The sequence below is a fragment of the Ornithorhynchus anatinus genome, chromosome 19 (assembly GCF_004115215.2).
Source record: "Ornithorhynchus anatinus isolate Pmale09 chromosome 19, mOrnAna1.pri.v4, whole genome shotgun sequence".
Taxonomy (NCBI): Eukaryota; Metazoa; Chordata; class Mammalia; order Monotremata; family Ornithorhynchidae; genus Ornithorhynchus; species Ornithorhynchus anatinus.
In genome coordinates this window covers 34,384,923-34,405,507 of record NC_041746.1, presented here as the reverse complement: position 1 = coordinate 34,405,507, position 20,585 = coordinate 34,384,923, and the positions used below count along the sequence as shown (strand labels likewise).

The following is a 20,585-nucleotide window of genomic DNA, read 5'->3' as shown; positions in this document are numbered from 1 at the left end:
GGGAGAGAGATCGTATGTTGGATATGTCGTCAAGAGCTGGGGATTGAAACTGCCAACTTGGTGAGAAGGCAAAGTTGACTTTGGCGTGTCAACTCTGACCTGGAAGCTGACCTGTCAGGAGATGAGGCCGCCATCTGGCTGGTGAGGAGTCAAGAGCAGGGCCGGGCCCTGAGGCAGGGATGTTCCTGGAGGCCTCCCCCAGGCCGTGAGAGAAAGGTGTCAGAATGGCCCTGGGTCGGATTGGTGTTGCATTCAGTGTGGTGGAGTGGTATGTTCCCTCAGAGCCAAGAGTGAGGGATTGAGGCCCATGGAGTAGCTGCGGTTCGAAAGATGGATAGAGTATCTATGCCAAAGGTATGCAGTGTTTCCCACCTGAAGTTCAGGCTTTTTTCTTAGGCCCACAATGGGTCGGGATTCTTGGGCCTTCCATTGAGAACATCTTAGGCACCCTTGTTTATAACTTTAAAACGCTGGGGAGATAGAAATGGAACATGTTATCTTCATTGAAAGACCATTTATTCCCCCTCATGGGAAGCCAGCTGAGCTGCCGTGTGCTGACAGTGTAGAAGATATATGTGTTAAACATATAAAAAGCTTGCAAATTTTCAGCCACAAAAGTGTGATGATATTCATCCTCATAAAAAAAAAGCTTGGCAATTCACCAGATCACTGAGGAAGATTTGGAAGTTCTTTCTAGTTCCTGTTGGAAAAGAGGAAAAATAACTCCTGAGAACTCTTAATTTTTTTTAAGCCACTGATTTTTCAAGCCATTTGCTTCCAATATACGGGCTCCTTACCACAGAAATAACAGACGTAGTCCCTGCCTTCAAGGGATTTGTAATCTAGTGAGGGTGATAGGCAGGACCTAGAACCTTCCTAAGAGTGGGGTTGGAGGAAGAAACAGAGACTCTGATGATATAACCACACCATGGAAAGCCAAATAGAAGAATAAGTGAATAAAACAGTCCATGGACATGGGTTGTCATCAGTCGTTTTTGAGTGCTTATTTTGTGCAGAGCACTGTTGCTCTGGAGAGTGAGAAACATGAGTGACTGTGTTCCAAAGTGCTAAGGTATCCTTTCTTGCTCCTGCTGGACCCAGAGCACCAGGTCAGGACAACCACTGGTCTGACCCAGTCTGGTGTGGCTTCTGTTTTCAAAAGGGAGGGAGGCCAAGCAAAATCACAAATGGCGAACCAACATCTCCAAGCCCCAGACAAGTTATAAGAGTGGTGGTTCGAGGCACTAGTGATTGGGGGTGGGTGGGCTTAGTTGAAGAAGGCTCCTGAGAGGGGAATTGTTGAGCTGGGTTTTGAATGGTGGAAGGGTTGTACGTGGGAGAGTGATGGGTGGGGACAGAGGCGTAGAGGAGCTCTGGGGAGGAAAATAATTGAATTAGAATCTATGACCTAAAATTAAAACTGTGATATGTTATCATAAATGTCATGCCACCCATTCATCTTCTCTTCCCTATCGCTTAGATTGTGAGCTCTGTGAAACTGGGACTGGGCCTAAGTGATTATCTTGTCTCTATCCCAGAGCATAACACAGGATTGGGCACATAGTAGATGCTTAATAAATGATCGTTACTAGTTTTTTCCTTTCCCCAGGACTCCATTCTTTTGGCCAGCCTTTAAACTTCTTTGGGGAATTCTGCCCTAATGCATATGCACTGAGAAATAAAGAGAAGCAGAACAGTTTACACAAATAAATTAATCTCATTTGTATGGACAGGGTTCTAGTTTTCACAAAGCTGCTGGCTGAAAGCTAATTTGATTTTCCTGTTGACATGGTCATATGATTTTGAGTAATTGGCCCACCACGCTCTCTCTCATCAGATAACTCAATTGCGTCAGTGCTCTCTCCTCTCTGTCTCTATGTCAGTATATCTCTTTCACTCTCACTCTGTCTCCCCAGAAGGCAAAAATCTGTAGCCACTTCCAAAAGTCCTCTCCCCACCCCTCCACTTCCTGTCAGTTTGAGGAGCAGGCCAGGTCCTCTTAGGTGGAATCCACCTTGACTATGGGGACCCTTCCCGGAAAAGCTGTTGGGCATGGTGCTGATTTTTGCCAGCACGGCCCACCCCCAACCACATCTCACACATTTCTCACTAGCACGGATTCCCCCTAATCCATTGGGTAGAAAGCCATTCTTGGACTTGGAATCATTTCTCATCTTTGAAACTCATCCGAGAATTAGTGTTGCCCGGTGGATAGATCACAGACCTGGGAGTCAGAAGGACCTAGGTTTTAATCCCAGCTCCACCACATGTCTGCTGTGTGACCTTGGGCAAGTCACAACTTCTCCGTACCTCAGTTACCTCATCTATCAAATGGGGATTAAGACTGTGAGCCTCCTGTGGGACATGGACTATATCCAACCCACTTAGCTTGAATCTGCCCCAGCGCTTAGAATAGTGCCTGGAACATAGTAAGTGCTTAATAAATTCCATTTAGAAAAGAACCAGAACTTTCTTTCATTGGGTGGTAAACATTTACAGCTTGCCGAGTTTATTCTGCTTCAGAAACATACCTTGCTTTATTTTCAGTATGTCTCTGTTGCAGCTGAAGCAGAATGACACCATTATCATTTATATTTTAGATCGCAGTTCAGAACATCTGATTAGGGTTTCGGGGGTTTTTTTGTTTTGTTTTTTTTTGAAGCATGCCACATTGAGTCAAAACATATAGGTGGGAATAGGATCAGAAATTAACCGCATGTTAGAAAGGATCATTAAGCCATTTGCTCTTCTCCTGCCTGCTCTCTCAGAACAGGCACCAGAGGAGGGCAAATGTGCAAGCTGCTTGTTAGCTGTGCTTTATCACTCCATGGGCTTACTGAGGGCCTACTGAAAGTCAGAACACTGTAGTGAGCATTAGGAAGAGTACAACAGTAGCGAGTAGAAAATGCCTCCCCAGGACCTTACACTCTAATGGTGGAGGGAGGAGGGGAGGCAGTAAGAGGTGGAGAAGGGCCTAAAAATAGTCAACATCCAGGAGGGAGAAAAGTCTGGGGAGAGGGGGAGCCAAGATGGAAGTCAAAACCATTTCATTTTACTGCTCATTACACCCCTTATAAGGCTAATCGTCTCTGTGATGATGATGATGAGGAGGAGGAGGAGGATGGAGTCTCTTATTGAGGATGACGGATGAGCCTCGGTCCCAATGTGGATAGGTGAATGTTGGTGATGTACAATTGGTTGGGGCCAACCCAAGGGCAGAGTTCATGATACACTGTTACTTTAGCCTCTTGGAGCAGGTGGGCTTCTCCCCTGTTCTGGTGGTTGATAATAATGATAACAGTAATACAGCTTGTTTTTAGAGGAGCACTCTTCTTTTTCCAAAGTGCTTTCATCATCCCAGCATTCTGCAGCACTCGGGGTGGTCCCCTAGTTTGTTTTGTCTTCTCACTCTTGGAGAACGGAAATGGTTGAGCTCCCCACACCCCTTTCTTCCTCCTCCTCTCTTTCCCTTCCTCTTTCTTTCTCTCACCTTTTCATCTTGGCTTTGGTTACATTTTCAGGAAAACTGGATCACAGATGACATTGGAATCTCAGCTTGGAAGAAGCAGACTTTCCTGTCCCACAGTGCCTTGCTGGCCAAGAGCTGCCAAGCTGCGATGGAGTTAGCGAGGCATGGTGCAACGGTCCAGGAGGTGGCGTTCCAGTATGGAAAGCACATGTCCCTGAGCCACAAGGTATGGCTGCGCCCTGGCTCCTGTTCCAGGATTCGAATGGCCTGGATACCCACGGATGCCCATTACTCATCAATCAGTGGTATTTACTGAGCACCGTGTGCAGAGCACTGTGTGCAGAGCAGCGTGGCTCAGTGGAAAGAGTACGCGTTTGGGAGTCAGAGGTCATGGGTTCAAATTCCTGCTCTGCCACTTGTCAGCTGTGTGACTGTGGGCAAGTCACTTCACTTCTCTGTGCCTCAGTTATCTCATCTGTAAAATGGGGATTAAAACTGTGAGCCCCAAGTGGGACAACCTGATCACCCTGTATCTACCCCAGCGCTTAGAACAGTGCTCTGCACATAGTTAAGCGCTTAACAAATACCAACATTATTATTACTGAGTACTTGGGAGAGTACAATACAACAGAGTTGGTAGACACGTTCCCTTCCCTCAACGAGAGTACAGTCTAGAGATGATCCCCTTTGGGCTTTGCTTAAACCACTGCCACCATGCAGGCAGGACCAACATGCAGTGCAGCCACACAGTTGGTACAAAAGGATCATTTCCCTCCAGACTGGGCAGTTCTGGTTTTTCACCTTCCTCTTTTCAGAAATTAGAGCTGGACCACTGAGCACTACAGCTGTCCACAAAACCGGAAGGATGGTTCCTCAAGAGGCTCATGGTTTTGCTACTTTCATTTCTTCTCTCCTACTGGATGGGATAAATTGATTAAACTAAAAGAAGCTTCAAGAACATCCTAAGCTTCAGGTTTTTTTACAGATTCAAAAAACAAGCATTCTGAGATTTGTTTTACTTAGTGGATTTTTTTTAGCATTTTTTATTTGGATTTCAAAATAGTATTTAATATTTGGCTTTGTAAATGCTACTAGGACATCATTTTGGGGCATGCATTCAATTTAGGCTTCCTTTTCATTTGATATGCTTTGTTCACGTGGTCACTGTTAATGCATTAACCCTATCACCCCTCATCTTCCTCCACTCTACTTCCTCCATTTGGCCTACACCTTGATTTAGCTGCCTTTGGACTGCCCCAGCCTCCTCCATTACCACTTGTTGAAGGCCCTGAGCACTGCCCTGGATTCCTTCCATATGAATAGCACTCTACTAGGTGTTTGGACAAATATAATCAAGGCTAAAGACATAGTTCCTGACCTCAAGGAGCTGACAGTCTTGGGTGGGAGACCAAAAGACATACATTATATTTGTAGAGTGGGATATGACCTGTCCCAGCAGGATCAGGGAAAGTTATTACCTGGATGACTACTTCAGTGGAGTGTGCAGGAGGCTACAACTGCAAGTGCTGAGGGTGGCTGGTGTTCCTGGGAATTCCCTCTGTCTTCCTCTTGTGATCAGAAGCTGAGAGGAAGCTGAACCCCCCCGTGGTTTCTAAAGGTAGATTCCGGGGCCAAACAGTGAAAGACGGCTATTGGCTTCCTCCACTTTTCATCTTTGTAAATTGCTCCCGGCATTTTGTACATCAGGCCGCAGTTGTGACTCTTCATATAGGGCTAAGCGGTTTGTGTCCTACCAGTTGAGTGGTGTAACCCAATTCCCTGCTCATTTTTCCAGATAAACTCAGATCTCCAGCCCTTTGTTAAAGGGAAATCCGATGGCTCATTAGCTTTCAGCTTAAATTCTGCTCCTGCCATCTTGCACCAGGAATTCCTCGGAAGAGAAATGTGGATGAAGCAGATAAGAGAGGTAAAACGGGAATCCAGTGTGGGGTGAAATTGGTGGTGTCCAGCCAGCACCGACTGTTCTTATTCTAAGGCCACATTTTGGGTGTGCTAGTGGCTCTTCACGGACCGTGAAAATCCCATCTGTATTCCTCAATGGCAAACCTGGGTTTCGCCATTCATGCAGTTAGATGACTGTAATAGTCGTTCACTCTCTGAAAAGAGTAGGAAGTCTGCAGCCCTGCCTGACATAAGGCTGAGCCTGTGGCAAATGCACATTCATTTCTAAGATTTTTTTTTTTTCAAAGCCTTTCAAAAAGGCTCTCTGGGGCTTGCACTGCACCTCTCCAACCACCATTTCCCGTGGGTCACCTTGATGCGGTGGCAGAATTCCGGGAGCTCCAGGGCTGGTTTTCCAGCAAGCCGAACCATGAGGGAGCTTAAAGGAACCCCTCATTGGATGAAGAGGGAGGGGGTGCCTGGGGTCTCAGTGCTTTCACTCCAAAGGCAAAGGCAGCTGAAATGGGTGAATTTTCTATGTGGCAGCGGGAAGGGCAACTCCACACTTGCAGGCAGCGCTAACCGACTCCTCACGCCTTTTGTTCGAAGAATAGCCCTTTTAATGAACCACTCATTTGCCTCTACATTTGGACTTTCTCGACACCGGTCTTGGCCTGGGAGAGTCTTTAGGTCAAATGTGTTCGGCTTTATTGGCATCTTTGTGGGGCCAGACCCCATCGCTTTCACCTTGGGTGGGGGGCATTTGCTAAAATGGTTGAGGGATCAGTCTTCAACTTCAGTCATTGAATTCCAGGGGCACTGCCCTGACAAAGCCTGCAACTGTGGAGTTTGTCATGCATTAGCGGGCTGGGGCGGTGAAATCGGGCCTGGAGTCCCCCAGCTAGAGCTGGACAGGTGACAGTGGTCACTCAATCGCCTGTTCGGTTCACCTGATGGCAGTTCTAGTCAGGGTGAGCCTTGTGGGGTGAGGAGTGAGGCCCCCATGATGCTGGCCACTGCAGGCCCCATCCCCTGGCTGCCAGCTGTGGCGCTGGTTCTGGGGAGGGACTTCCTCTATGACGTGGATTAGCCCTAGGGCAGAGTTCGTGGAGACAGAGGTGCTGGAGCAACACGCTCAGCTTTTAAACCCAGCCACTGTCTGAATCGTTCCAAAAATAGTAACTTTTCCATGTAGTTCCTGTCAGAGTGGCTAGGCTTCTATTCCCCTGGAGTCATAAAGTGCTGAGATTCTGCATAATTTACGTGGACTAATGTCATTTTCGATTTTTTTTCCCTCATCCCTTATAAGGCGCAAGTGAAAGGGAGCTTAGACTACTCCAAGGTGAGTAATTCTGTGCACATTGCAGTGTGTTATATTGAACAATGTCTTCATTTGCATATTTCTTAATAGCTCCCAATGTTAACAGCCCTTCCTCTCCCTGTGTGTGACCACTCTCACTTAGACTAGGAGCCCCTCATGGGGCAGGGATTGGGTCTCAACTGCTTTTATTTGTGTTTTTCCCTGCATCACAAATAGTGTTCAACCCACATGTTCACATTTGACAGTGAGGCTCCTCTGTCCAACTGTCCGAGTCCTCTGTGGAGAGGTGCTTGCCTTTCAGAAGCAGGCTTTAATTAGGAATGTTCCCGAAGTGCAGTTGAGAAGGCTGAGTTGCTTGGGGAAGCAGTGGATACTGAAACTAACCAACACTGACTGAAACAACTTTTGCCTTTTCGGAACTGTGCATAAGGGGCGAGGGATGGGGGATGGTGGGGGGGGGATGGGGGGGACGGTGGGGGGGGGGTGGGTGTGGGTGTGGGTGTGTGTGTGTTGATTTGTTCATGCTCTCAGGGAGTTCCAATCTCCAGCTCAACACAATGGTCTCTGACCATTGCTGTTGGGGCAAAGCTGTTGCTATGACATTGTATGATTCCTCGGTGGGAGGTATTTCCGAGGTGTCCACCGGGCTGAGGCCATTGAGGTCACTGGGTTCAGGGTGGTGGCTGTGCTGGAGAGGAAAAAAGGTGACTTTGCACCCCACTACTGTAAAATGGTCGAGAGTTGCTTGTGGTGCTAGCACTTCCAAGGTCTCAACTTTCTGTCTGGAAGTGCCAATTCCCTTTCAGTTTCACTTCTTTCCCTTGGCTTTTTTTTCTTCATTTCTCTTCCTGAAGTGATGCCATTCCCAAATCCCGTTGGTCATGGTCATAGCGCACTCCTGCCATGGTCCTGCTGTGCTCCCTCCCCCTTTCCCTTGGATCAGGAGCCCCAGTTTTTCCAAGACAGCAGCTCTCTTACTGGGAGGGCATCCCTGTCCCGATGCAGGCCTGCCTCTGTCTGGGACAGTCCCTGAAGATATTCAGAGAAGGTCGGTGAACTCCTGAAAGCTCCCGGGCCCCCATGATAGCTCTCCGATGGGCAGGCACTTCACACAGAAGCTTCCATTTTCCCGGCTGCCCATCTGTCGGTCGATCATTCATTCATTCATTCAATAGTATTTATTGAGTGCTTACTGTGTGCAGAACACTGTACTAAGCACTTGGGAGAGTACAATATAGCGAACACATTCCCTGCCCTCAACGAGCTTACAGTCTAGAGGAAGAGACAGACATTAATATAATGAAGGTGTTTCCTAGACCCAGTTCACTTTCTGAAAAAGTGAAATGGAATCTTCAAAAAGAAGGCGTTGAATCAATTCCCAGGACTAAATGAGACAAAAGTATTTTTGACTCTTGTGGGCTCTGCAGCCTCTCAAATTTTATATTAAGTAGTTCCAGCCTTTGGGAAAAGAGACCAAGACTGTTCTTTTAAGGGCATCCCTTGGTATTCTCGAAGTCAGGAAACAGCCATCTTGACTCAACACTCATAGATGAAATTGAATGACTTTTTTATTGAGTTTGTGTTGAGCTGGAGAGTGGATGCTAAACTGGGCCCTGAGACAGCGCCTTTTTTCTGGAGTACTCAAGTTTTCGACAGTGATCTACTCATTAAATCTCTTAACACTTCCATGAGGTGGGTATTGGAAGTAGAGAGACGACTCCATCCACTGCTGAAATACAGCCCCCTTTGGAGTGGTGATGGCAGTTGTTTGACTGGGCATGGCGACCCAGGCAATTTTAAGGTGAAAAGAAGGAGCGTCACACCAAGTTGGTGAAACTGCAGGGAGAGGTGTTGTGGTGAAAATGTAATTCTCAGAATTGAATGTTGGCCAAGATGTCAGGGAAAAAGATTCTGGCTCCTCAGAAAAGTACAGTGGAGACCTTCTTTAGGGTTATTGGACTGCTGACTCCAACTGGACTTGCCCTTCCCCACCCTTGAGCAATGCTGCATATGTGGGGGCCAGGAAAGGGATTTCCCAAAAGCCATTTTAGGTGGGACAAGGAAACACTCAGGTCTCCATATCTCTCCCGGCTAAGATGGAACCCGGAGAAGAGCCTAACCCCATTGACACCCCTGTCTTGCTCTGGTTTCTTCTGAGTGAAGAGGGCCACCTGCAAATCACCCTAAAACAATTGGTAGCCCAGGGTGGATGGGAACCAGGAAAAATCAAAGGCAACTCAGTGGCTTGCAGGGGTAGCTGTTGTATTATCCACACCCAAACACATGCATAAAGGCATGTGCACAAGCGCACACAGATCCGCACGTCTTGACTAGCCTTCCCTGGAAAATTGTCTCCGCACGTCTGTGGATTTTCCCCAGCTGGAACCTGCCTGCAGTTCAGCCTGCTGTTAGGGGGAAAATGCACTGCTAAAGACTGCGGCAGATGGTATTTTTACCACTGCAGGCAAAACATGGCACCTTCCATTCAGCTCTGTAGATCTCTTGGTTCTTTAACAAATTCCAAATGGCCTCAACTGCACAAATCTATTTGCATCTCTGTCCAGGTGCAGAGATGCCCGAATGGCTTCCTCCTTTCTCTTCACCTGGAGTCCTGTGGCCACCTTTGCAACTTTTACTCCCTCATTCCATCACTTCCCGCTCCTCTTTTCTCCCTGCCCTTTCCCTCTGCCCCCCAGAGCCCCACAGAGCTGTCATCTTGCTCAGTAGCCAGAGTCTCTGGAGTCTGCCGGTTTATGTGTGGGAAAGCTGGGATCCTGGGTGTGTAGCTCTATCTGGGGGCTAGTTCCGGGCCCTTGTTTGGGCCCCAGGCCAAGCTCAAGCTTCTCAAGCTCATATATCAGGGCCCTGGAGTGGACAGTGTTTCCTTGGGCACTTGTTAGGCTGCATCTGCTCTTGCCGCTTCATTTGTCATGTTGTTCAACTGGCATCCTTTTCTCTGGCAAGCTAACGGTTGGGCCATCTTGAACTTCTTAGGGAGCAGCAGAAACAAGGATTTTTCCCAAATTCCAGAATTCCTTGCTTGGTGAGTGTCCAGGAGGTGAGCCCCCTGGTGTCACCGTGGCCTGTAAACTGCTAGCCTTGCTTCTGGATGATTCTCTGCTGCTCAAAATGCCAACCAGAGTGTTTTATGTTTTTCCCCCACCCTTCCAAAACTCCCCATACCTTGACCAGTCTTGGAGCCATTAACCACTCAGCCCCACGCTGCTCTGCTCCCCATGCCAAATGGAGCCCTGGTCTCAGGACTGTCACCCAGAGGGCAGCCTGCTTGGCACCAAATTTCACCAAAGAGTGTGTCTCAGCAGCTTGTGCTCTTGTGCCCCACGCTGGTCAATGTAACCTCTCTGTCTTCACACTCCTCGTTCTCCTAGTCCCGGTTCTGCTGGCTCAGGAAACATCGGGGGGTCAGTGAGAGTGGGATGGACAGGAAGGAGCAGAATTACCAGACATGTTCCTGAGGGGTCCTCTCTCTCTGCACAACCTCCAGCCTGTCCTTCCTGGTCCTGGATCCTCTTGCCACTTCTCTCCAGGACTACATAAGGCAGTCAGTCTCTGGGGTGTTGGCTGTGGCTCTCTGATCTGCTACCTTGTCCCAACCCTGAGACTTCCAACCCCCGCTACAATTTCTGACTGATCATCAGCAGTACTATCAAGTGCCTGGCTGCTGTGTACAGAGCACTATACTCAGCACTAGGAGTTAGTGGCATACAGAATGCAGAATTTTCCAGAGCAGGGAGTGTGGAGTAGGTCCCTTTAGGGAGGGATACCATTTTCATGAGGGTTGCAATTCTAGACTGTACTTTCAGCTCCAGTATGTGTTATGGACTCAAAAGGGAAAAGTTATTTATTATACATAATTATAACCAACTACGTAAAAGAGATAATGATAATAATAATGTTGGTATTTGTTAAGCGCTAACTATATTCAGAGCACTGTTCTAAGCACTGGGGTAGTTACAGGGTAATCAGGTTGTCCCACATGAGGCTCACAGTCTTAATCCCCATTTTACAGATGAGGTAACTGAGGCACAGAGAAGTTAAATGACTTGCCTACAGTCATACAGCTGACAAGTGGCAGACTTGGGATTCGAACCCATGACCTCTCACCCCCGAACCTGGGCTCTTTCCACTGAGCCACGCTGCTTCTCAGATACAGTTTTATAGATGGCATTTATGCTTTAATTCCACTTATTAATTTTCAAATACTTTTATTGCATTTGACATGGTTATAAAATATTCACTCCATTCAACCAGCGGAAATTACTGAGTGTCTTCTGTGTGCAGGGCATTGTACAAAGTGCTTGGGAGAATACAGTAGAGGGTGAAGATATGCTTCCTGCCATCAAGAAGCTTACAGTCTAACTGGGAAGACAGATATAAAATTCCTGATTGGAGGAAGAAGTACTTATATAGTAGTGTGAATGAAGCTGGATACTGGATGTAAATAATGTGTAATGATCTGTGCTGTGCCCTGGGAGCAAATAACTAAAAAGAACTGGATTTCCGGCTTGCTTGGATCATCTGTTAGGTAATAATGTAATAATAATTTGGTATTTGTTAAGTGCTTACTATGTGCCAAGCACTGTTCTAAGTGCTGGGGTAGATACAGGGTAATCAAGTTGTCCCCACGCAGGGCTCACAGTCTTAATCCCCATTTTACAGAGGAGGTAACTGAGGCACAGACAGTTAAGTGACTTGCCCAAAGTCACACAGCTGACAAGTGGCTGAGGTGGGATTAGAACCCATGACCTCTGACTCCCAAGCCTGTGCTCTTTCTGTTAAGCCACGCTGCTTCTCTAGCTAAATCAGCCCTTCTGCAGTTTGGAGAAGGCTGGTCAGTGTCTTAGTGACCCCCTTCCCCAGGGTATTGGGTTGGGGGTGTTTGTGGGAGGGGATGTTCTCCAAGGTCTGGGGAGAGGAGGGCAAGTTTGGGGAGGGGGCATGTTCCCTGGGACTTGGAAATGTGGCCAAGGGACACATTTATGGGTGGAGGTGACCCCTGTATTCTGGGGTAGGGGTGTTCACAGGAGCTTAATGTTGGTAATTGTTAAGCGCTTACTATGTGCAGAGCACTGTTCTAAGCGCTGGGGTAAACACAGGGGAATCAGGTTGTCCCACGTGGGGCTCACAGTCTTAATCCCCATTTTACAGATTAGGGAACTGAGGTACAGAGAAGTTAAATGACTTGCCCACAGTCACACAGCTGACAAGTGGCAGAGCTGGGATTCGAACTCATGAGCCCTGACTCCAAAGCCCGTGCTCTTTCCACTGCACCAGCTGCTTCTCAGGAGCTTCAGTGGTGATGTTCCCCTTGGTCTGGACAAAGACATTCCCCAGTTCTGGGGCAGGGTATTCTTGGGGGCCTCAGAGGGGACATTCCCCAGGGCCAGGATAGGAATGTGATCCCATTGTAGGGCAGGGATTGTCTCTATCTGTTGCTGAACTGTACATTCCAAGTGCTTAATACAGGCTCTGCACACAGTACGTGCTCACTAAATGCGGTTGAATGAATGAATGTTCACTTGTGCTGATGGGAAGTTGGAGTGAGGAGGGAAGAACCTGGATTTGATTCTGATTTCTCCACCCTTTAGCTTTCAGAAGAGGGAGGTGGGTAGCTGGTGGGAGAGGCAGCAGAGAAGGGTTAAACCTTGAGGAATATTTAAAATGCAGAGAACTGTTGACTGGTGAATTTTCATTGGGCTGTGAGAGAGAGAGGAGAGTGTGTCTGTCTGTCTCTCCCAGCATGTCACCTTTGCCAGGAGCCCATATGCCTTGCTACCCCTGGCCAGAGTAAAGAATCCCAGTTTAATTAATTTTCCTCTCTGCGGTGTTTAGCCTGATTTGGGCAAGGGGAGGGGCAGAATGGGAAGATGTTACCTTGGAAAGATACATCTGTATGCTTATCTGCAAGGCTGGCCCAATCAAAACGTTCAAAAGCTGGTTTGGTTTGTTGAGGCTATCAATGTTGGGGGATTGTGGAGGGGAGGGTGGGGAAGGAGGGTGGGGAAGAGAGAGAGAACCCTCTATGCAAATTAGATATCTAATGGAGGAATTTTTTTTGTAGTGAACTCATTCTGTTTTACACCCAACCAAGATGATATGGCTTGTAAATTTAATTCCGTGTCTGTTTTAAAATGTCATTTGGACCAGTGTTGTCAGCATATGGTGCAAAGGAAACTAAGTGATTAGCTGCTGTGTCAGGGAAGGGATCTGCACGGGAGCTGCCAGGCTGCTGAATCCCCAGTGTCAGTCAGTCAGCGCCGTCCGCCTCCATCGCAACCATCCCCGCGAGTGGAGCCCGCGGCATTAACAAGCGCAGCCTCGGTGACAGTGGCCTAATTGTGGTGATTGGGACTTGTTGTGCCCGGGGTGAGAGGACGGGCTGAGCCCAGGCGGCCTCGGGGACCATCCGTGCTCCAGTCTCTGTGCACGTGTAGGCCCCTCAGCCCCAAATAGACAGTAGGAATATGCTTGCTGTGTGCCCTCACCCCAGTCTGTGTGCCACTACTGAGTGACTTTCAGCACTGATTTTTGTTCTGTGTCTGTGTTTCCTAACAGTTGCGAGAAGCAATCAAGGCTGGCAAAGGTGTGACTTCGGCTATTGACCTGTGCCGTTACCATGGAAACAAAGCTCTGGAAGCCCTGGAGCACTTTCCTCCCTCCGAGGCCAGATCGGCTCTAGCGAACATCGTATTTGCTGTGACCACGTTTTTGTGATGGTCCAGTAGGGAAAAAGAGAGAGAGAGTGAGTGAGAGAGAGTGTGTGTGTGTGTGTGTGTGTGTGAGAGAGAGAGAGAGAGAGAGAGAGAGAGAGAGAGAGAGAGAGAGAAAGAGAGCGCGCACACACATGCACAACCAAAACTACCCGGAGGACCAGGTGCTGGGCTCTCCAGGGATGAACTGTGGCCCTGGACCAGCCAGCCCTCTGGGGGACTGTTGCCAGAGGGAGAAAAGGTCAAATGGTTTTCCCTTGTCATGCCAGAAGCACACTTGAGGCTGCTCCTGCAGCAATAATTAATGAGGCTCGCTTCCGTGACCTCAGCAAATGGACAGGAAATAAGTGGTTATTGATTGGACAGAGCCCAGGCTGGCGCCATGGCGGTGGCCTGTGGTTTGACCGTCCCTCCCCCTGCCCCAGAGAGGACGAGGAGGGCGGGGGCTGGGAAGCAGTGGGAGTGGCATACTCTCACCGGGCCAGAGAGGGGAATGTCTGGGCTAGGGTCCCAGGCCCAGCCACCAGCCAGGCAACAAGGTAGCTCAGTGAGTCCTGAGGAAAACCCTTTATTCCCCCCTCTGGGCTGCTGGGCTTCCTCACACTCTTTCTGGCCATTCCGATGTATAAAGATTTGGTTCCTTGTGCGTCTGGGGTTTGAGGATTTTTCTGGGAAAATATTTCAAGTGTGCCAAGTGGGAGCTTTAATATTTTATCAACTGTTAATCTGGTTCCATTATGAGAAACAATTGTGTCTGTGTCTTGAAGACTCGATTTTCAACCATTTACTTCAGTGAAGCCAACCTTATCTCACTGCTCCAAACCACTTTTTCCCAACATGCTCTTTTTGTTGAAGTGGAGTGCAGTCTGTTCATTTGTAAAAATCTTCTCTTTGGTTCAGATTTTCAATCAGAATAATTGTAATAGAGGAAGCATTCCTTTTTTGAACCTCTCAAGTCTTGGGCCCCAGGCGTCCAATTCCAGAAAGAGTAAAAGACTAGCACAGCCTGGCAATTGGACACCGTCTCTGTTTTGTCCAGAGGAGGTGATTTTTGCGGTTTGCAACATGAGAACGTCGTTGACAAGAAAGCTGAGATTCCATAAATGATCTGGATTGACACCGCTCCCTCTCTTCCTCGGAGGGTGTCATGTCAGCCCAATTGGGAGACGGCTAGCACAGCAAACAGATCTCATTACCTGGTTCCTTCCCGGCTCAAGTGGAGTTATTTCTGTTCATTTCTCCTCGCAACCGACACAAAACTTCTTTGCTGTGGACCATCACGCGGCATCTCACGGGAGGGAAAAATCAAAGCTACACACTTACAAGTCTCCAGTTTTGGTTATAGATTTTAGCGGTTCCAGAGATGTCATTGTGCTTTTCCAGTTGTCGGCCGGCCCAGCTCCAGTGTGTAGCCGGTAGTGATTTCATGGCCTTTCCGCATTTCCTCGGTTGTTGAGTAGCCGTTGTCAGGCAGGTGTGAGACCAGGTTTTTTTTAGTCACTTACTGTGCCCTGCAGTATGGATCTTCATAGCCTTTCTAAAATCATGTTGGCAGGTTGGTTGTGTTTTGTCTCCTACCCACAAACCTCCCATAAGGTGCCAACGTAATCAGACAGAAAGGCTTACAATGCCAGAGACTAGATGGCAGTGGTGGAGATGGAGGGTACCGTCAGGAACAGTAGACAAGCCTCAGTCCTGTCACAGGAAGATTTCAGGACTAAGACCTGTGGAGGAGTTAATTCTAGTGCTGGAGGATGAGGTGGCGTCACTTGCATTCTCATCTGTGCCCGTCATGTTCCCGCTGGGGCACCGGGTGCCACAAGCCAGTAAAGCGATCAGGGATGCAGCACATTGCAAAGTGGCCGAGAGGTGTGCGGGACCCATTGGCACTGGTCTGTATGGACCACTGGTCTGATCCAGGACTGGCCTTGCTTCTGTTCTTACCCCAGCTTTTCCTCAGTGAGGCCAATGAAAGGTTTTTTGGGTTTTTTTAGTGGTATTTGTTAGGTGCTTACTATGTGCCAGGCACTGTACTAAGCACTGATGTAGATACAGAGAAGCAGCGTGGCTTAGTGGAAAGAGCAGGGGCCTGGGAGTCAGAGGACGTGGGTTCTAATCCCAGCTCCTCCACTAAGTCAGCTATGTGACCTTGGGCAAGCCACTTAACTTCTCTGTGCCTCAGTTACTGGAAAATGGGGATTAAGTGTGAGTCCCACGTGGGACAACCTGATTACCTTGTACCTTAATTACCTGATTACCCCAGCGCTTAGAACAGTGCCTGGCACATAGTAAGCACTTAACAAATACCATAATTATTATTAGTATTATTATTGGCTACTGGGGTCTGTCGCATCGCCCTGCTTTGGGCTTAGGGCTTCATGAGCCTTCTTTTTGCTCCTTCTGAAATGTGAAATGACCATGCTGTGTGCGGCACGGGGTGTGTGGGTTGTCTTGGGAGCCCCTGGAGTGGGAACCTGAATTTAACTCTAGGCCCCTGGACTTCTTTCGGGCACAAGTGAGACATCTAGCATTGTCTTGGGGTCTGGGTAGCACCCACTTCCTCACCCACGGAAATCCCAGGATGAAAAGGAATTGCCGGTGTTAGTGACCATCTCTCCATCCTTCCTACGGGGCGCAGTAGAACCTTTTGTTGGTTTTTTATGGTACTTGCTAAGGGCTTACTATGTGCCAGGCACTGTACTAACCACAGGGGTAGATACAAGTTAATGAGGTTGGACATAATCCAGTCTTCACAGTCTTAACCCCCATTTTACAGATGAGGTAACTGAGGCAGAGAAAAGTGAAGTGATTTGTCTGAGGTCACAGAGCTGAGAAGTGGCGGAGCTGGGTTTAGAACCCAGGTTTTCTGACCCAGGCCTGTGCTCTATCCACTAGGCCATGCTGCTTCTCTTAGGAAACCTATGATACAAGCAAAAAACCTGATCCCTACCCTCAAGCTTTATAATCTAATACAATTTACAGTAAGTGAAACTTCTGTTTCCAAATGGAAATACGACGTTTTCATTCAGGCATCACTAGTGGATCTGACTACAGGGTGTGCAAAAGGGGGTTTTACACAGTTTAGGATAGCATTCTGAAATGATTCCAGATGGTGTGTGTTGCTTGTTAATAGGCCAGAAAGAAGCACCTGCTCTTAGCAGGTGTTCTACCTTCTACTGAGATTGGGAGCCCAGGTGGGACAGAGATTGGGTCTGACCTGCTTATCTCATAGCCACTCCAGCACTTAGCCCAGTGCTTGACACATAGTAAGCATATAACGAATACCACAGCGATTATCATTACTCAGTCAATATTGCCACTGGGCTTTGACCGGGCAGAGGGCTTCAGAAAAGGAAGGGGGCTCAGAGGACATGACATGGTGAGGCTATGACCTTTTTTCCCTGGGGTGGGTTATGGCAAGGACTTTGTGACGGGCACATTGGGAGGCCGATTTCTCCCACTGCCCTCCTGTGGATCCAGGGGGAAGAGCCCGGCTCTGGGACTCAGGACACCTGTGTGGCTGGACCATCGGCGGCAAAGGTTTTTACTGAGGGACTACTTGGGGCGTTCTGCAGCATGGTCAGGCTCAGCAGGAATCCAGAAAAACGGACCTCAATGGCTGCCAGGACACTGTGCTTCTCCACGGCTATGGTCCCTTTGGCTGCCGGGTCCTGCACAAACATGTATTCATTCATTCATTCATTCATTCAATAGTATTTATTGAGCGCTTACTATGTGCAGAACACTGTACTAAGCACTTGGAATGTACAAATCGGTAACAGATAGAGACAGTCCCTGCCCTTTGACGGGCTTACAGTCTAATTGGGGATGTACTTTGCCATGAGCTGTCCACGGCCCGTGGGTTCACTCAATGCGTTACTTGCCCCGTCGGGAACCCTACTAGACAGTATATGAGAGAGAGACAGTGGTACTGTGCAAGTCACTAGTCCTAGTCCTAGAATCAATGCCTGTGCACACTCTTCCTGGCCTAGAGTCTCAAACTGAGGTTCATCTGTCATCCACGCCGAGAGACTCAATCAACATTATTTTCCTCATTAGGTATTTACAGAGTAAATCATAGAAGTGCCGTAAGTAAAACACTTTGTATAGCAAGACTGTACACTGTACCAATCTTTCAGCCAGTGTCTGATGATTGTTGAGTCCACAGTAGCCCAGCCCCTCGGGCTTCCCAGCCCACGGGGCTGGTGCCTACAGAGCCTGTTTCAGGCTAAAACACCGCCATCGACTTGGCGCCACATCTGATGTCACCTGTACAGAGCCTGTAGCGGCCAGGATGGGTCAGCAAGTCTTGCTGGACAGTCCTGCAGTGGGTCCGAGGGGCTGACCCAAGCTGACCTGCCCAGGTGGCCAGTGGCTCTGCTTCAGGCCACTTGGCCCCACCGTGAAGATCTGTGGCCCTCAAGACATCCATGCCCTCTCTGGGCTACCGTTGGGTGAGAGTTGGGGGAGGTGGTAGCAGTGTTAGCCTCGCCCATGGCCACAAGAGCCCATATCCATGTGGGGGGAACAGCAATTGTGAAGGCTGCCATGGCTTTTGGGCCTCCAGGCAACAGCCTGCTTATGGACAGTCAGTGCTGCCTCCCCACTTTCCCAGAAATACTGCAAGGAGTTGGGGAGAGTTTAGAAGAGTCTTGCAAGGAGTTGGGGGAGCTGGAGGAGGCTGCCTCAGCAAGTGTCCCCAACCAGCCCTCTGGGTGTTCTCTCCCTGACTTCATTCTTCAGAAAACTGGAACTACCCCATACCATTGAAAAACAGGCTGCAAATGCCTCCTCAGCAGGGACTCTTACACATTGCTGGCACCACCGGCCTGGATCTGGCGTGGGCATCCTGGCTCCCAGATCGATTAATACTGAACTTTGGGAAGTCATCCCGCTGTTGTCCGTGCCAGGCAGTTGTTTCCATGGTGACTCGGGTTTGATGGGAAAACATGAATGGAGGAGGCTTCAGATCAAGCAAGTAAATGGGAGGAAGGAGGTCCCTGTGGGGGCAACAGGATTGAGAAGAGACTCAGCTCCATATGGTAGGATCTGTCCCCAGGATGGCAGAGAGGCCGGCAGAGCCAGCTTCCCTGCACCCAGAGCTCTGACCGGCCAGTCCTCCTACCGCTCCTCCCCCATCCCAGCAACTCCTCCCATTCTCTCCCCGCCCCCACCTCATTTTTCAAGGCCTTCCGATAGCAGGCTCCAGGTCCTCAGGGAATTGTTACTTTGGTCGTGAGTGCCCTTCCTCCCCGGCTAGCCGCCCGTGGGCTTGCCCTCCCTGTGGTGCCCAAGCAGGCTGTGCAACACCCTCAAATCTCTCCACAGCCTTCTCTTTCCCAGTCGGGCTGAGCTCCTGATGACGTAGACAGATGGCTGGGCTCCAGCCTGTCCATCCACCTGTCTGTCTAGGAGGCTTCTGGACAATGGTGTGGAAGGCGAGGTTCCTGAAGGGCCATGTTCTAAAGTACTTCTGTGAGCAGCTTAGTGGTGGCGTCCCTGGACTCTGAGATTGCTCACAAGAACAAAGTAAAAAGGTCTGGTAGCCACAAGGAATGTGGCAGCCTATAGTAGCCAGCCAGGACTCCTGCTCCACTTGTTGCCTCTGCAGCCGCACATATCCAGCTCAGACTTTGATGAATTGGTTGAACATGCGTTTAACGTGTTCCACGGAAGTGTCCTAGAGAAGTGAATTGACTTACCCAAGGTCACACAGCAGACATGGCAGAACCAGCATTAGATCCCAGGTCCTCTGACTCCCAGGTCTGTGCCCTTTCCACTAGCCTATACTGTTAGTTTGTGGCCCTTTGCATGTTGTGAAAGGAGCCAAGCTTTCGTGGGCGGGAGAGCTGTGAACTGATTCTTCAGCCTTAAGAGCCAGCAAAGACTCCCTCCCCTTCCTCCCGAGACAGCCAAGTCTACAACGCTCCCCCCCCAACCGCCTGTCCAGAGACCCACCCCTGAACAATTGGGGAACAACAGATTGGGTAGGAGGTTCAGATGTAGGGATCCTTTTCTTTGCCCTGTTCTTAGGGGTGCAACTCAAGTCTGAAAGCTTCTAGTCCTCTAGGATGCTTGGCCAATTCCATTGTCCATGAGCATCAGTGGAGTCCCACAGCAGCTCTCGCCTGACCGTATTTCCATGGACACAGCTTGCAAGTGGGCACAAGATCCAGAAACCCTCCCACCGCCGGCAGCGTCGCCTTGGAACAGACGGATGGCTCTCGCTGCTGTTACTGACATTGATTAAGCCCCCGCAGTGTGCAAAGCGCCATGCCAAGCGTGGGGGATCTTCCCCAGATATTCATGACAGCGCAGGCTCTGGCCCCTTGGGGCTCGCAGTCTGGATGTGGGATGGTCTGACACGTAGAACAATGAAAATATAATCTGATCAACTATAAAAATAGATTAAACTTCAGCAATTCCATCCTTAGTGGAAAAATAGTGGAGCACTGCTGGGAAGGGAATAATAATAATGATGACGGTATTTGTTGAGCATGTACTATGTGCCAAGCACTGTTCTAAGCACTGGGGTAAATACAAGGATATCAGGTTCGACCCAGTCCCTGCACGTGGGGCTCACAGTCTTAATCCCCATTTTACAGATGAGGTAAGTGAGGCTCAGAGAAGCGTAGTGACTGGCCCAAGATTACACACCAGGCAAGTGGCAGAGCCAGGATTAGAACCCATGACCTGACTCCCAGACTCATGCTCTATCCATTAGGCCGTACTTGGGCCTGTGAGCACCCTGTGGATATGAACTGTGTTCAACCTGATGACTCTGATGATCTATCTACCTCAGTGCTTAGAACAGTGCCTGTCAGTAAGTACTAAACAAATACCGTTTAAAAAAAAAAATCGATGGCATTTGTTGAGGACTTACTGTGTGTAGACTACTGTGCTATTTCATATAATGATGGTGGTACTTGTCTCACACTATGTGCTAAGTGCTGGGATAGATATAGTACAGACTTAGGCTCCCAGTCTAAAGGGGAGAGAGAACAGAATCAAATCCCCATTTTAGAGGTGGGGAAACTAACACAGAGACATTAAATAACGTGTCCAAGGTCATGCAACAGGCAGGTGGTGGAGCCAGGATTAGAATCTGGTCTCTCGACTCCCTCTCCTGTGTTCTCTCCAGCAAGCCATCCTGCAGAGACTT

At 48.9% G+C, this 20,585-nt stretch overlaps 1 protein-coding gene across 2 annotated transcripts in view; it reads left to right on the top strand.

The window, feature by feature from the left end:
* Nucleotides 1–20,585, top strand: part of PDSS2 (decaprenyl diphosphate synthase subunit 2) — an 89,708-nt gene that overhangs the window by 64,396 nt on the left and 4,727 nt on the right. The window contains exons 5-8 of one of the 2 annotated variants that reach the window (XM_029047570.2): nt 3,522–3,695; nt 5,265–5,396; nt 6,681–6,713; nt 13,269–13,455. In XM_029047570.2, coding sequence (XP_028903403.1) covers nt 3,522–3,695; nt 5,265–5,396; nt 6,681–6,713; nt 13,269–13,427 — 498 coding nt within the window. In that variant the 3' untranslated portion in view covers nt 13,428–13,455. Of the gene's footprint in view, nt 1–3,521; nt 3,696–5,264; nt 5,397–6,680; nt 6,714–13,268; nt 14,437–20,585 lie in introns of those variants that run through there. The other variant, XM_029047569.1, reaches the window with a different exon arrangement.